General features: G+C 35.4%; 2 protein-coding genes across 6 annotated transcripts; both read left to right on the top strand.

Annotated features, from left to right (window-relative positions):
• Nucleotides 1-254: 254 nt before the first annotated feature.
• Nucleotides 255-7,415, top strand: LOC118060107 (exocyst complex component EXO70A1). Of its 5 annotated transcripts, none has more exons than XM_035073251.2 (13): nucleotides 255-419; nucleotides 498-646; nucleotides 1,248-1,343; nucleotides 1,854-2,059; nucleotides 2,700-2,942; nucleotides 3,469-3,607; nucleotides 3,679-3,891; nucleotides 4,413-4,618; nucleotides 5,243-5,443; nucleotides 5,533-5,632; nucleotides 6,112-6,224; nucleotides 6,307-6,453; nucleotides 6,949-7,415. In XM_035073251.2, exons 2-13 carry the CDS (start codon nucleotides 506-508, stop codon nucleotides 7,064-7,066), a joined length of 1,923 nt encoding a protein of 640 aa, XP_034929142.1. In that variant the 5' UTR covers nucleotides 255-419; nucleotides 498-505; the 3' UTR covers nucleotides 7,067-7,415. The 5 variants fall into 5 exon arrangements, with proteins under 5 accessions (XP_034929142.1, XP_073268168.1, XP_034929141.1 ...); XM_073412067.1 differs by having other exon boundaries at nucleotides 256-419; nucleotides 504-646; XM_073412069.1 differs by lacking the exon at nucleotides 255-419 and adding an exon at nucleotides 871-937 and having other exon boundaries at nucleotides 519-646.
• A 1,996-nt stretch (nucleotides 7,416-9,411) lies between these two features.
• On the top strand, nucleotides 9,412-11,772 carry LOC118060106 (uncharacterized). Its single transcript, XM_035073249.2, has 7 exons — nucleotides 9,412-9,563; nucleotides 9,682-9,781; nucleotides 10,137-10,220; nucleotides 10,575-10,614; nucleotides 10,949-11,017; nucleotides 11,112-11,221; nucleotides 11,314-11,772. The coding sequence occupies exons 1-7, from the start codon at nucleotides 9,539-9,541 to the stop codon at nucleotides 11,447-11,449; spliced, it is 564 nt and encodes a 187-aa protein (XP_034929140.1). The 5' UTR covers nucleotides 9,412-9,538; the 3' UTR covers nucleotides 11,450-11,772.
• The last annotated feature ends 3,691 nt before the right edge of the window (nucleotides 11,773-15,463 follow it).

Raw genomic sequence — 15,463 nt, 5'->3', positions numbered from 1 at the left:
TATAGTAAGCTATATTTTACCGACATTTAATTATTTCATCTTTCAACTAAACATTATGAAGGTAATTTGAGGGAAAACTGTCATGATAATTATTTATTTTAATCAAATCATCACACCAATTATGTTTTCCATCATTTTAATTTTCATCATAAATATCCTCTAAAAATAATACTATTTTTCTGACATGAATTTAGCTTAGTGAATAAGGATCATAGTGGTGGGTGGTAGGGCAGAAAATTGAAAAAATATTGGAAGACCAAAGTGTACAACCTGTCACAGTAAAAGACCAACCAAAAGCAAAGAAAATAAATTTCTTCAGAAAAAAAAAACTGGCACTGCCCTGGTTGGTCTGCTCTGCTTTGATCGGGTCCCATAACGTCTCCATTAATTCAAACTTCAGCAAGAACTAATCTTTCTAGGTTTTTCCTGTAATTGTATTTCTGGGTTTTCTCTATTTTCTTCAAAAGAAAGAAAGAAAGAAAATATGATCGTGGCAGTTTCAGGCATGGATTCACTCGGTGAAAGAGCAGCAAAGATGAGAGAAGCACTTCAAAAAAGCCAAACTATAACTGATAATGTTGTTACAATTCTGGGTTCCTTTGATAGTCGTCTTTCAGTTCTTGAGACTGCTATGCGTCCTACTCAGGTAAGTAGATGCGGAATTTGTTTTTTGTTGGGTTGAGTTTTGTTTGGTTCTTGAGAAAATGATGGAAAAGATTGGGACTTTGGGGTTTTTTTGGTGGAAAACTGAAGAACCCATATGGGATAATTGATACTAGTTGTTGGTGTTTAGTTTGGTTTTCTAATTGCTTACACTTGTTCTTGCTGTTTGCTGTTGATGTGCTGTTTGTTGTTTGGTTTGTGAGGAAGTGGAGGAAAGCTGAAAGATTTGGCGGTTTTTTTCATCGTAGGTTGTAGAACCCAGATGAGATAAATGGTTAGTTGGGTGATTCAAAAGAGAAAATTATACGATTCTTGATTGGATCCTGGTTGCCAGTGTTTATTTTTTTATTTGTAATTGAATTGACTGGTTATCCTTGCTGGGTGTTGATTTATGATTTGCTGTTTAGTTGAGGGAATTTGGATCTTGAGTGTTAAAATAATCACCGTTGAAGAATTCCATATGGATGAATTGACTAGTTATTGGAGGCAATTAAATTATACTGATTCGATTGGTTTTATTTGTTAAAAAGTTGGGTTTAGATTGTTTTTATTGAATTTGGCTGTGCTTAATCTGGACTCTGTAGATTAGAACGCATGCGATAAGGAAAGCTCATGAGAATATTGACAAGACACTAAAGGCTGCAGAGGTTATATTGACACAGTTTGATGCTTCTCGGCAGGTTGGTTTCATGTATAACTACAAATTTTGCTTTCTTGTTCTATTTGTAAATCACTATATATTTGATTGTTAGTGCTGTAACTTTCCCTGTTTTAGAGCATGTTTTGATTTTTTCATGATGTCTACTTTTGCTTATAGCTGACTCACCCATTGAGACTAGCTTGATCAAAGTGTTTTTGTGCTTTCCCATTCAATTGCTAGATTAAGGTCTGTTTTGTCTCAAAACTAGGATTCTAGGTCTTCTTTAATCAGCATAATGGAATTAGTTGCCATTCTAAAACTTCCTTCGACATGCCCATAGGTTGTTTTTTTTTTTGTTTTGCTGCCTTAACTTTTTTAATTTCTCCAGGTGAAAACTTGATGCCTTATCTGAAATTTAATGGGTTATGTCTTTTCTCAAGTACTACCTTTTCTTTGATGATGCATTGATTTTGATGTTTGAAATCTTTTACTCTTTGGATGCACATTTCTTGCACGTGACTGTTGATATCATCATCACTTCAATATTTAGGCAGAGGCTAAAATACTAAAGGGACCGCATGAGGACCTAGAAAGTTACCTAGAAGCAATTAATCAACTACGAAGCAACATTCGTTTCTTTAGTGGCAACAAAGGCTTTAAGAGTAGCGATGCAGTCATCAATAATGCAAATACCTTACTTGCTAAGGCTATTTCAAAGCTAGAAGATGAGTTTAAGCAGCTTTTGGCATTGTACAGGTATGTTGTCCAAGTGATGCTTTTCATGTTGCATGCCAGTTACTTCTAACTGGTTATTGCTAATTCTTCTGCTTTTCTAACCATTTAGTGCTTCTATTATACACTGATGATATTTAACATTTCTCTATGTGTCAAGTGTCAACTGATAGTTATCTATGATAAGAAGCTTCAAGTGTCAACTGATAGTTATCTATGATATTTAACATTTCTTTATGGTGTTGGATGGAAGCTGGTCCCATGTGCTTGCTTCAACTTCCTTATCTTGCAGCATAAACTTATGTTTTGCTAGCTTATGAGCATGTATAGATTAACCTTTGGGGATATCATTTAGGACAGGCTTTTCGGTATTTGCAGCATGGTTGTCCCTTTTTTCTATATGATGGCTACTTCAATTATTATGAAGGTAACCTTTCATTTCATTAAACAACAATCAAGCTGGACTCTGTTTACTTCTCATGAACTCTCATCATCTGTCTATTTTGTTTTTGGAATTTATTTATGATGCACGATTGATATTGATCTCTCTAGTGATTCTGGATAGGAAGTGGTTGATAATGACCTATGTATGCACTTTGTCTGGTCATGCAACTTAGCTTTGTTCATCTCACTAGCTTGTTTGTTTTTATTTTCTAAATTCCAGCAAGCCTGTGGAAACTGATCGTCTCTTTGAGTGCCTCCCTGAATCAATGCGGCCATCTTCAGAATCACCTGGAAACCCATTTAGTGGCAAGAATAATCATCATGAGCACCAAAACGGTACTTCAGAAACTGGTGGTTTCAAACATCTTACTCTCATACCTCCAAGGATTCTACCTTTGTTGCATGATTTAGCCCTACAAATGGTTCAAGCTGGGAACCAACAACAGTTACTTAAAATTTACAGGTAAAGAGCTTTGTCTTTTGACGAGTTCTGCAACTTGTAATATTATTTGCACTCTGAGCTATTTTGACCTCCATGATTTTTTTTTGTCCATCCATGTAGTTGTTTACTTCAGGTAAGTCAATTTTACAAAGCTTCAATACAACATTAGTTTTTTCTTACAACTTTAGTGCTTTCTTGGAATAAAATGTCTAAATGGCCCAGCCCAATATAAAAGGCAATTTCTGTGCTTTTAGAAACCAGATTGGTTCTAGCCTAAGGTAGATGTTAATTCAGGTTTTTTAATTTTTTTTTTACCTTAAGAGTATTCTGCATGAAATCTAACTAGAAGAACTTCTAATTTTGCCTAGCTGAAGACATGTGAGCTTATAGAAAATTACAGTTTCTTTCCATGATTCTATGGTACTGCATGATTCCCAAGCCTTGTCAATAGCAGCTAGCAGTTACTGCCTTATGCAACCTTATTTGACTTTATAGTTTAAATAGGAAGACATGGTATCAAATTGACAACTTCTTTGTTTTCATTCAGGGATACCCGTTCTTCAGTATTGGAGGAAAGCCTTCGCAAGTTGGGGGTTGAAAAGCTGAGCAAAGAGGATGTCCAAAGGATGCAATGGGAGGTGTTGGAGGCCAAGATTGGGAATTGGATTCATTTCATGCGCATTGCTGTAAGGAATTTGTGGACTTGCATACTTGTATTTATGTTGTACTTCCTAGTATCTAATTATGTTTTGTGCAGGTTAAAATACTGTTTGTTGGAGAAAGAAGAGTATGTGATCAAATATTTGAAGGGTTTGATACTCTCCTTGATCAATGCTTTGCTGAATGTACTACTAGTAGTGTCTCCATGCTTCTTAGTTTTGGGGATGCAATTGCCAGAAGCAAAAGGTCACCTGAGAAGTTATTTGTGCTTCTGGACATGTATGAGATAATGCGAGAACTACATTCAGAGGTATGGTTAGTGTGACATATATACAAGGAATGCATTCTGTTTACTTCCTGTAAATTTGTTCAGTTTTATATGAATGAAATAAGAAACCAATATGTATAGCAGAAATTGCAATATTCATTTGTATATTAGCTCCTTCTTGCTTTGTTCCCCTCCTTTCTTTTGACTGAGTTTGATTCATATTCTTTCTTTGCTGAAGGAAAATAGGAGCCTATTTCCACTGGTACTAAGTCTTAGATCCTTTTTTCCAGGTTTTCCATGTGGTGGCTTTTTAGTACACAATTGAGTCAAACATCTAAACACATATCTCCATCTGACACCAATTTGGTCTATTTATGCTACCGATTTATGATAATTTTGTGGATGCGAAATCTATAAAATATATGATATATTCCATATTCCGCTTGGATGCCAGAATAGATGTTTAAGCATGAGTTGCAATCAGGGTTAGTAATATTGTTGAGAAACAGGGCAGTATTGTAAATATACTGCACAATGTTTATCGACTGCTAATTCTTTTGCAGGTTGAGGGAGTTTTTGGTGGTAAAGCTTGTAATGAAATTAGGGAATCCATGTTTGGTTTGACAAAAAGGCTTGCCCAGACAGCTCAAGAAACCTTTGGTGATTTTGAAGAAGCAGTTGAAAAAGATGCCACAAAAACTGCTGTTTTGGATGGGACTGTCCATCCTTTGACTAGTTATGTGATTAACTACGTGAAGTTTCTCTTTGAGTAAGTTCAGCTGACCATACTTTCGATCTTCTAGTTCTATCATTTAGCTGGTTCCGCTTGTTCACTTTCAGTGCAGTGTCGTTTTCCAACTTGAAGCTATATGATGCAGCCATGCTAATGATCGTCAAGCTCTCTAAAATCACAGTGAAATCTTGGTTTATTTAATCATCAGGGACTCCCAAGCACATGAATTCTCTATAAATAGAAATAGATAATTGAGGGCATAATTAATGCCATTACTGTAAAAACAGATCTCACTGTGAAAGACCTACTACTGGGGAGGGTAGAGCCAAAAAGTTTAAACTTTACAAGTTAACAATAGCATTGAACCTAAAGACTGATGAATCCCTCCAGCATAGCATTGCCAGAGAATGACATTAATTTTACTAAAGGTGATCATAATTGGGTTGTACTTTTTTCTACATATTGTTTCTTTAGTCAGGGTGGTTGGCCAAAATATTCTTCGCTCACCTATTGACATTGAGCAACTTGGTTCTATTCTCTAAAACCCTTCTGGCCCTTTTTTTAACATTTCTTTTTTAATAAAATATTCCCATGCTGCTGGATTTGACATTGGACATGTTCGCGTTATTTACCTGTAAATGGTGTATTAAATCTCTACAGCTATCAAACAACCTTGAAGCAACTCTTCCAAGAATTTGAAAGCAGTGGTGAAAGAAATTCACAGTTAGCAAATGTAACAATGCGAATAATGCAGGCTCTTCAAACCAATCTGGATGGGAAATCTAAGCAGTATAGAGATCCAGCTCTGACTCACTTATTTCTCATGAACAATATTCACTACATGGTCAGATCTGTGCGCAGGTTTGTCATGCTTAATTTTTCTCAGAGTTCTTAAAACATTACTAGTTCTCCTTGTGGCCAAGTTTCAGCGTGTAATATTTTGTTTTCAGATCAGAAGCCAAGGACTTATTAGGGGATGACTGGGTTCAAAGGCATAGAAGGGTTGTGCAGCAACATGCAAACCAATACAAAAGGACTGGTTGGTCAAAGGTGCTGTTCTGTTTGCCAATTAAATGAACTGCCAGATAACAACCATAGTCTTAGTTAGCTTTTATTGATATCATATAGTCTCGATATTTTAGACATTTGAGGTAGCTGAAGGTGAAAGGTGCCCTCAAGGTGCCGGAAGCCTTGTGGACCAAATCTACTAGAAAATATGTGTTTGCTAGTCAAGTTGTTTTCAACATGAATGAAATATAACAAGAAGATACAGGTATTGGCAGTTGTGATAAATTCTAATACCCAAGGCGTATGAAAGAAAAGTTGACAAAAATGGAACTTTTGTTAGTGGTAAAAAATAGAACAAAGAGGACAAAAAAACAAAACAAAACAAAGAGATGTGTATGTTCTTACTAGAAAGAAAAATAGATTTGTTGAGAGGACTTGCCTTTTATTTATTCTGTTCTATTAATACAATGGAAAGATCTATAGAGTAAAGTAACTGGGTTTCACCTTACTTGGATTTTCAGATTCTTCAATGTCTCTCTACGCAAGGGCTTACCTCATCCGGGGGAGGAGGTTCTGCAGTACCTGGTGAGGGAGGAAGTGGCAGTGGAGCTTCAAGAGGGTTGATTAAAGACAGGTCAAATCAATTCACATTATCTTTTCGTTTTCATATTCACAAACTTTTCTGACCTAGATGGAGAAGCATGTTATATGTTCAGGTTCAAGACTTTCAATGTACAATTTGAGGAGCTTCACCAAAAACAATCTCAGTGGACTGTTCCTGACACTGAGTTGCGAGAGTCACTAAGGCTTGCTGTTGCTGAAGTCTTGTTGCCTGCTTACAGATCCTTTATAAAACGCTTTGGGTATGTTCTGTCCCATTATGCTTGCACCACAAATACACATGCTTAATATTTTTGTAGATTTGAAAAAAAACATTTCTCTTTTGTAATGTGGTTTTTGCAAGAGAATGGGGCACATGCATTAGTTTAAGCTTGATCTGAAAATAGTAAAACATGTACATCAATGTTCAGATTTTATATCGGGCAGGCTCATTTGTGATGGTAAGGGACAGGGAGTTGTTATAATTTTTGCATTTTTGTGTCTTTTTTCTTTTTTTCAACCTGGAAGCTCATTTCAGTTTCTGCTCTAAACTATCTAGATCATGGTTGAAAAAAGCTTGAAACCTAATCCAAGTGGAATTCTGCTCCATCTTGACATCATCTTTCCCCTTTTCAATTCTGAATGTTGTAAAACCTAGGTTCTGGTGCTCTGCCACTACAATAAAGATTGTGCAAAACCCACATATTTAATTGTACCGTGGTCTTCTTATTTGTATAATTTCCCTCATTTTGTTGCAGGCCCCTAGTTGAGAGTGGGAAGAATCCTCAGAAGTACATTAGATACACAGCTGAGGATCTGGAAAGAATGCTGGGTGAATTTTTTGAGGGGAAGACCTTGAATGAACCCAGGCGGTAAAGTTTCGATGCTCTCTTGAAAATTGGGCACATGCTCATGATCTAGGAGCTCACGCAACAAACTTTCTTTGGAATGCTTAGTAGTTAGGTTCCTCCCCCATTGTAGGAGTGACAGTACCTTAGTTCTGATGATGATATTATGAGAGGGGGGGTCTTGTGCATCTATGTACCATTTGTAAAGGCTGTGAATAAATGTATTCTTCCTATTTGATTTTAACAGAATTAAAGACTTTTTTGCTTGCCGTAGCTTGTGCTATTGGCCAAGAGTTTCTTTGTATTGATGCTATAGATCGGCTCTTTTCAATTTTCCAAAGATGCAGACCATATATATGTTTTTCAGTTTTGTGGTATATATTGTGGTGGAGATGGATTGCCCTGCCATGGCCTCGTATTTCTTTTCTCCAGCAAGATCATCATTGCCACCATTTCTAATTCTAGATGGTTACATCGGCTATATTATATGAACAACGCGCTCCCACTTGAAGAGAGAGCTGAGAGAATACAAGATACGCATAGACAAGTGTGTTATCCCAAAAACAAGAGCCCAACCTACCTCCACCAATCACATGTTCAAACAACACATTTATTACACTAAGGCTCTGTTTGTTTGCAGGAAAGTTGTTTTCTTTTGGAAAGTGAATTCCGGGGAAAGTGAATTCCTGGAAAGTGAATTCCGGGAAAGTATTTTCCGATGTTTGGCAGTGTTATGGAAAATGAACTGGAAAACATTTTCCAGTGTTTGTTTGTGTTATGGAAAATGAACTGAAAAATAATTTATTAATGAATTAATTTTTTTTTCAGGTTTATCTAATATATATAAAATATTTAATCACTTACAATAAAAAAATAAAATCTAAAAAGTATAATGATGAATTTTTTTTTATTGTTATATACTATATTCATAAGTTCACAACGATCAATAAGATCAATCATTTTAATTCTTAAAATTATCGAATAATTAAATAAAAATAAGTTTCGAAAATCATTTCGCATGTAGCAACACATCACACGATCGAGTTCATGGCTAGGTTCAATTCTATACTATTTTGATTTGGCAAGGCGGTCCATAATATGTTATTAAACACATAATTTATAATTAAAATTACAAATATAAACTATAATTATATTAAAAAAAAAAAAAAACCCACCCCCGGCTCTTGCATTGCAATCCCAACCGTTCCCCAACTCTCTCCCATAAATTAAAAGACAACAATTTCCAGTTTCTCTGTTATCTCATTTCATTTCTGTAATTCCCCTCTTTCGGTTTCCCCTCCTCCTCTGTCAGTTTCCCTTGGTTTCCCCTCTGTCGATTTCCCATGATTTCTCTATTTTTATCTCATTTGGTTTCTCCCCCGGTTTCCCCTCTGTTGGTTTCCCCTAATTCTCTAATTCCCCTGAGTAGTTGCTGTAACGGCACTGTGTTTGTAAAGCAAGGTGGTGTTGTCAAACTGTTGCATCTTGTCTCTCCCCTTTGGCCGCACTGGTTTGGCTTCTAGTGGAGCCATGAATTTTGATTTTACAGCCTGTGGGGAGGCCCAGATTTCATTGGCTAGCTTTAATTTGTGATTTCTTTAGTCTCAGGAAACAATCGTAGCTTTGTTTGAATGCATTCTGGGCTAATTAATTTCTCTCGCCATTCCCCTGTTCTCAATAAGCAGGGCAACATCACAGATCAATTCTTCTTGCTTCTGTTGTTTTCGGAGAAAGACCAGAGAAAGAGAGATTTGACGAAGTATTTCCAGAGATATGTTTGTTGTAAAGATGGAAAGTGTTTTCCTTTCCTTGTGGAAAGGAAAACACTTTCCTACGATACAAGACAGATACAAGACAGTTTTTTCCTTTGACCGGAAAAAACTTTCCTTTGACCAACTTTCCGGGTGTTGCCAAACGTAGGAAAATGAGGAAAATGGATTCCTGGAATCTGGTTTCCTTGAAACAAACAAGGCATAAGTGAATTAGTTGTTAGAAGAGGAATGAATAAGCTTCAACATTAAGTGATTCTAGGTGTGTTGTGTTGAAACAATAGTATGTTTTAGTACACCAAAATTCATTCCCCGTCCTTTGCTCTTGACACCAAGAATGATATCTTTATCTTTATATATATATATATATATATATATATATATATATAAAATCAAGTATTTATAATAAAAAATAATAAAGACTCAACTAAGAAAATAATTTCTCATTTAATCAAAATGGGCCAAGGCTAATTACACTATTCGGGATATCAAGGGAGACGGCATGTGTCTGATTGGGTCCAAACATCCTCCTCCAAAAAAAAATAAAAAAAATCAAGCTGCCGCCAAAAACAGAAAGCCAAATGGACCAGCTTTTGCCACGTGACGCAAAATATAGCCATGACTGACCTTCTTGAAATACCGGTATTTGCCTTCTTTTGTGTTCTCTGGCTCTTAGAAAAAGTCCTCCTCTTTCGATCATCAATTCTTGTTTGGTTTCTAAGAAAATTGCCATGGAGAATAATATTTCACCAAAGGGTACGTAAATGTAAAATTTCCTTGTTTTTCATGTTTGATTTGGTCTTGTGGTTTTCTTTTAAATGTTTCTCTGTGACTGGTGATCATTGGCTTTGAAAAATATTTGTGGGTTTTGAAGATAAGGAAGATGAGACAAAGGAATGTTGCAGCAAGGAGTCATGTGAGTACAAGCCAGGAAAACCTGTTTCTGATGATATAATACCTCATATTCTCAACTTGTGAGTACTTTCTTTTCTTTACTTTGCTTTTGATTCTATCTGTTTTTAATGCTACTTCGGTTAGATAAAGTCATGAATCAATTGTTTTTGTTTGAAATCACTGCCATTAAATTTAACCAAAGAAGTGGACCAAGTCTCAGTCTGCAAAAACTGTCCTGAGGATACCTCTACCTGTAAAGCTAAAAAGGAAAAAAAATCTGTGATGTTTAAATGGAAATAGAATGAAAGGAAAATTCCTGCTTTCCATGATGATGGGTGTTCAGATGATAGTGAAATTCTGTTCTTGGTCATCAAGACTGACTCTTTATTGATCACTTCAAGATGTTCATCGAGGTTCTTTAATTGATTGTTTCAGATATGGATCTTGTGCCACACCTCGCGACTTTGAAATCTATGCTTCAAATGCTTCCTTTGAAGATCCACTCATGTGTGCTCATGGGTATGTAAATGTTGTTGCCTCGAAATGTTTTGCTAGTAAAGTGAACCTGATTTTTAAACTTAAAACACTCTGCAGCACTGTTTGCATTACAAAACTGGATTGATAAGCGGAGTTCTGTTGTAATTACATGCAGAGATAGTTTGCATATGTTGCTGTATGAAAGAGCTATTCAAAATTGTTAGCATTTTTCATGGAGTGAACATTTATAACTTTTCACAGTGAACGGAATTTTGTTTGTTCCATTGATCTCTTTTTGGTAGGCTTTAATCAGAATGAGTATTTTTTTGCTTGTTTTAGCCAGAGAATGTTGTGGGAATGAGTGCCTTTGCAGCTTCTGATTTTATGATTCCACAGGGTGAAGCAGATCAAGTCAGCATTCTATTCGCTTTCTAAGGTACTTTATTTTCGGTGCTGGTAATAATCTTCTTCTTTCAACATATCAAGTATTTTATTCAATTCGTTTATGCTTATATGTGTTGATCTTTCAAGAGAATATTTAAAGGGGCCTGAAGAGAATTTCAATTTAACTTTCTGATTTTTCTGGAGACGAGTCATGATTTCCTAAGCTCTCTCCCCCTCTTGGATTTTGCTCTCATCATTATGTCTAAATTTCAAGAGACATGCATATCTTGTTTGATGGTTTCATGTTTGGAATTACCAGTGATCATTGTTTCAATGCTACTGTTGATCATGTATTAAATTGGAAAAAAATGTTAATTGTTTTTCAGATATTTAGCGAATCAAGAATTGTTGAATACAGCGTGAAAGAAAAAGCAATGTCACCGAAAAAGCAAGAGGTTCAAAACTTCTTCTGCAATTTCTTTTCGCTATTTTTTCAAGGTTTGGTTATTGATACAGATTTTTGAAGCTTTACGTGTACATTTGCTTTAGATATTAATTGACAACAAGCAGAACTATAAGTTCCTAGGAAGAAGTATAGACATGATATCACTCATTAAGCTATATGTGGAGGATGGGAAGGTTGTTCGCCACGAAGATTGGTATGCTCTACAGATGCCCATGTAGAATTCTCCATCATCTTGACCTGCACTATAGTTATGCTTATGTTCAATTCTGCATTAATTTTATACAGGTGGGACAAGAAGCCTTTAAGAAATAGAGAAACAATCAATTTTCCATTGGCTGGCCGCTTTATGGAAACACTTCGCAGGGGATCAATGCTTGCAACTCATGCTATGATGGGGTTCGGGAAGGACCCAACCATGTAAAATTACTCTTAGAATCAAACAGATATGTCGTGCTTTTCTTCTGCTTAATTCGTGTTCATGTCTGTATTGGTGTTGTTTTTGTCGCTTAATCACATCAGCAAGCCATATATTGCTGGCTGTTCTGTTTTAAATTAGTATTACGAGTAATAATCTGCAATTACAAGTTTGTATTCAAGTAATGTATAATGTTTAGCAGCTTTACGTTCAAGCTCCATTTTCTTGTTGCAGAAAGCTGTGTCCAGGTATAAGCTTTGTAATCACTGTGCATATTTCATTTACATATGATTTCTCTCAATGAAGTTTACACTTCCTTCTTTATATTAGTTTGGCATTGCAATACAACTCCATTTTTGAGAATTTCTTAAGTTCTTTTTTAAACTTCAAACTAATATTTTTTTTTTTTATCATTTTGATGTCGAAAATAAAATTTTAAAAATAAAAAAATTATTATTTCAATGTTAGGTTACTGGGCATCGACTCATAACAGGGCTAGGCAGCCACAATAACAGAGGGAAAAAGGAAGGAGGTGAAGTATGGGAGGAAGTTATGTTGTTAGCTTATGATCACATTGATTGCAGTTTACCAGAAATAAATTGATCACAAGCATACCTGCGCAAACCACACAATTAAACTTTCAAGTTTTTGCTTAGATATCAGTGATGGATCGACAGAGAGATGAGCCTCAAGCATGAGATCCGCCCCTTTAGCATTAATTGACCTCCTCTCACAATATTTCTAGTCAAGAGGTTGAAGTCATTGGATGTGTGCTTGTCACCTAAACCATCAACTATTTTCTAGTAGAATTCTCTCATCATGTCTTGTGTGAAGAAGAGAGGACCTTAATTTTAGGCTTTAACCTTGATTGCCATATATATCGTCATTTCCAGTTCTTCTTCTTTTTGTTGAATCTCGATGTGCTAGACGGTAGATGTGTTTTTTTCCTGTTCATTGCTGCTGCTTTATAAATGTTTGTTTTTTCCTTTAATAGAACGTGCAAATGCCATGTTATACAGCACTGGAATTCTCAAAGCTTTAAAGTTAAAAAAAAAAAATTATAGAAAAAACTCTTATGTACTCTTGAAACTCTTAACTCTTCAGATTAAAACCCTATAATCTAAAATCTAACTAAAAAAGAAATTCTAAATAGCTAAGAAAGCTATAAAAACAACAGAACTATATAGGATCGATCAATCTTGTCCATAATGATTGAAAGCTATGGTCTATATATCTCTCCAAGATTCTCAAAGACAAAATCAAGCAATGATTGAAAGCGAAAAAACATATCGAATATCCAAAACCATATCTAACATTCTCTCGTTAAATTTCACGCCGGAGCCTCTTTTTGACTGGTCTTTCCATGCTGCTTTGCCTTTGAGATTTATTTATAACCCCACAATAAGCCTAAAGCCTAGTTGCTCTCTCTCTCTCTCTCCCCCATTATCATGTGAGAATGATGAGTGAAGGATCCAAGACTATAGGGTTCTTCAGGCATAGATGCATCAGTTAAGGAGAGAGTGGAAGAAGGGTGATTCTATGATAAGGCTTTTTTCTTTGTCGGAGTTCAATTATACACTAGTTATTGGAGTTTCAGATCCAAGAATTCCCTTACTTTCATGCAAAACTCTCTTACATGAGAAAGAAGGAGCTTTATGTACATGGTGACCTTAAATAAGAACAGCCAGTTTAGCTAGCTACCTTTCTTTTTCCAAAGACTGCAAAAGTATTAAGGTGTGGAAACTTTGTCTCCATGCCATTCTTTTTTGGCGAAGGGCTCCACTCCCTCCCTCAAAATCAAAAGCTTGAGGCGTGGAAGCTGTCCTCGATGAGACACTGCTATTGCAGTATATGAAAGATAAAAGATGTGAGAAGTAATGCCTTTGAAAAGTGTGTGCATTTTGAATACTTTATGCACTAATGACCCTAAAAAGAATACATCCAGTGGGTTCATGCTTTTGTATTTCTTTTTCCCATTCCTTTTTATCACTTGTGATGATTTTCCGTTCATGTTCTAAGATTATACAAGGATAACGGCTAGTATAATTCATAAAACAAAATAAAAAAAACCTTTTGGACGTTGTTATTAAATCGGGGTAATTTAAGTTGATTCAAGATCTGAAAATTAATATGACATGATTTATTCAACTTGATGGATTAAATTACTAACTGGTCAATCTAGATAAAATTCAATTCAATTTTTTTTTTTATATAATTTTAGATTAAGTAGGATTAACCTATTTAAATTATGACTCAAGGATTGAGTTGTCAAATGAGCTTAATTGAGTTTAATAATTTTATTTTTTACCTATTATCTTGTGTTATCATAAAACTTGGAAAAAAAAAATGAAACAAATTAAGATCGTGCAGTTCTGCCCCACCTCATCATACCATGAACATAAAACAAGCTAGCAAGTAGTAACAACCTTGTGATTAATGATACATTGATCAAGACCTAAATGTTGTTGAACTTGATATTTTACTGAGGTTGATTAACAATAAATAGATTAGCTAGGACCTTGAAGAATATCACTGTCTTGTTAAAAACTCGTTAATATTTATATTAGTGCTTAAATGGGTATTTAGTTAGATGCTACAAAGGTCAAAGGATTCTGTCACTAAACCAAGAACAGCTGCTAGAAGGCCCAGAATTTGAATTGCTGCAGCCACTGAAGTAGACTAAAAGTGAGTTTGGAAAACAGCTGACTAAGTTTGAGCTGATCGTCATCTGACTATTTTTTCCAAGAGAATGTTTTCTGCATGTCGGATAAACATGAATTGCAGTGGATTAAGGGTGTCTGAAACGATTGACGAAAAGGTCACGAAGAATACGCAAGAAAAAACCATCCCCTCAGGAAGAAAAGAGACCAGAAAATCAACATTTTCTGAAAGATGTTTGTTATTGTTCTCAAAAGTCTTCTGGGGTATGATATATTGTTAATTATAAGTGTGCAAACATGATAAGAGCAATAAAAAACATGTCTAGATATGTTTCTTTAAAGATTAACAGAAATTCAAAAGAAAAAGAGGAAGAATTAGGATGTGTGTGAAGCTTATAAGCATGGCTATAAGAACCAGTTAAGTTTGAGTCGTGGGTTGGCTAGATTAAATCACTAATCCATGAGTTAACTTTTTTTTAATAAAAATAATATAAAAAGTGTTGTTTTGAAATAAAACTTGGTCTGAACTAGATTTTGGATGGACGGGTCTATATTATCGACCCACCGGCCTAGCCGTTGTTTATAATTACCATGTCTCTGTTGGTCATAGACTCAAGGGTACAATCTCCCGGCAAGTCACACAAGCTTTTCGTGGAATAGGATAACATCCCATAAGACTTCTTGGTTAAAAACATCAATCATTCATGGAAGTTGCCATCATTCATTCTCACGACTTCTTGCTCAAATCTTTTAACCATTTATCGCTTAATGGGAACGAAGCTCGAGGTCTTGTCTTCAAGTGACAAAGGCTACCCATTATCATCAACGTCTAAGTGGAGTAGTTCTTAAAAATTTAAGGGGCTGCTGTTGAATAAGGATTGGTTGCAACCTAATTACTATCATAATGCTGTGAAGTGTTCTTATCTCTTAGACTAAACCCATAGTGTAAGAAAATTGTGTTATTGGTTACATGAGATAATATTAAAATTTTCTGATCTTTTTGCCGGGTATTCCTTTTCTTTTTTCCTTTTCCCTTTGTTCTCCTCTCTTCTTTTGTCTTACTCAAGTAAGAACATGACAGTTGGAGATGAGTAAAGCAGGGCGAGTTTCACATTTTGGAATACTTAAGGCCATTGCTTTCCTTGTTTGATTTTATGTTCTAAAGCTTACAAAAGAATGGAAAGCATAGGCTCACTACTTTTTGTAGTTGAGTCAAGGTTAGTTAGTACTCATGCTAAGATTCTCTGGGGAGGTGTAAAGAGCTTATATTTATGAGTCTTTTGGTTTCTTACAAGTAGAGGAAGGTATAGAGCTTTCTGAAAGATGAAGCTTATTCCTCTTTTCGTTAACAAAATCATAC

The sequence above is a fragment of the Populus alba genome, chromosome 10, assembly GCF_005239225.2.
Source record: "Populus alba chromosome 10, ASM523922v2, whole genome shotgun sequence".
Taxonomy (NCBI): Eukaryota; Viridiplantae; Streptophyta; class Magnoliopsida; order Malpighiales; family Salicaceae; genus Populus; species Populus alba.
The sequence above is the reverse complement of the archived record's forward strand: the minus strand, read 5'-3'. Positions and strand labels throughout refer to the sequence as shown.

Bases quoted from the DNA above. Each gene is read 5' to 3' on its own strand.
- LOC118060107 (XM_035073250.2), top strand. From the start codon at position 485: ATGATCGTGGCAGTTTCAGGCATGGATTCACTCGGTGAAAGAGCAGCA. The intron at 2,060-2,699 runs GTATGTTGTCCA...TCTAAATTCCAG, and splicing joins CAGCTTTTGGCATTGTACAG to CAAGCCTGTGGAAACTGATC. The intron at 5,633-6,111 runs GTGCTGTTCTGT...TTGGATTTTCAG, and splicing joins AAAGGACTGGTTGGTCAAAG to ATTCTTCAATGTCTCTCTAC.
- LOC118060106 (XM_035073249.2), top strand. From the start codon at position 9,539: ATGGAGAATAATATTTCACCAAAGG. The intron at 11,018-11,111 runs GTTCAAAACTTC...CATTTGCTTTAG, and splicing joins TGTCACCGAAAAAGCAAGAG to ATATTAATTGACAACAAGCA. The intron at 11,222-11,313 runs GTATGCTCTACA...AATTTTATACAG, and splicing joins GTTGTTCGCCACGAAGATTG to GTGGGACAAGAAGCCTTTAA.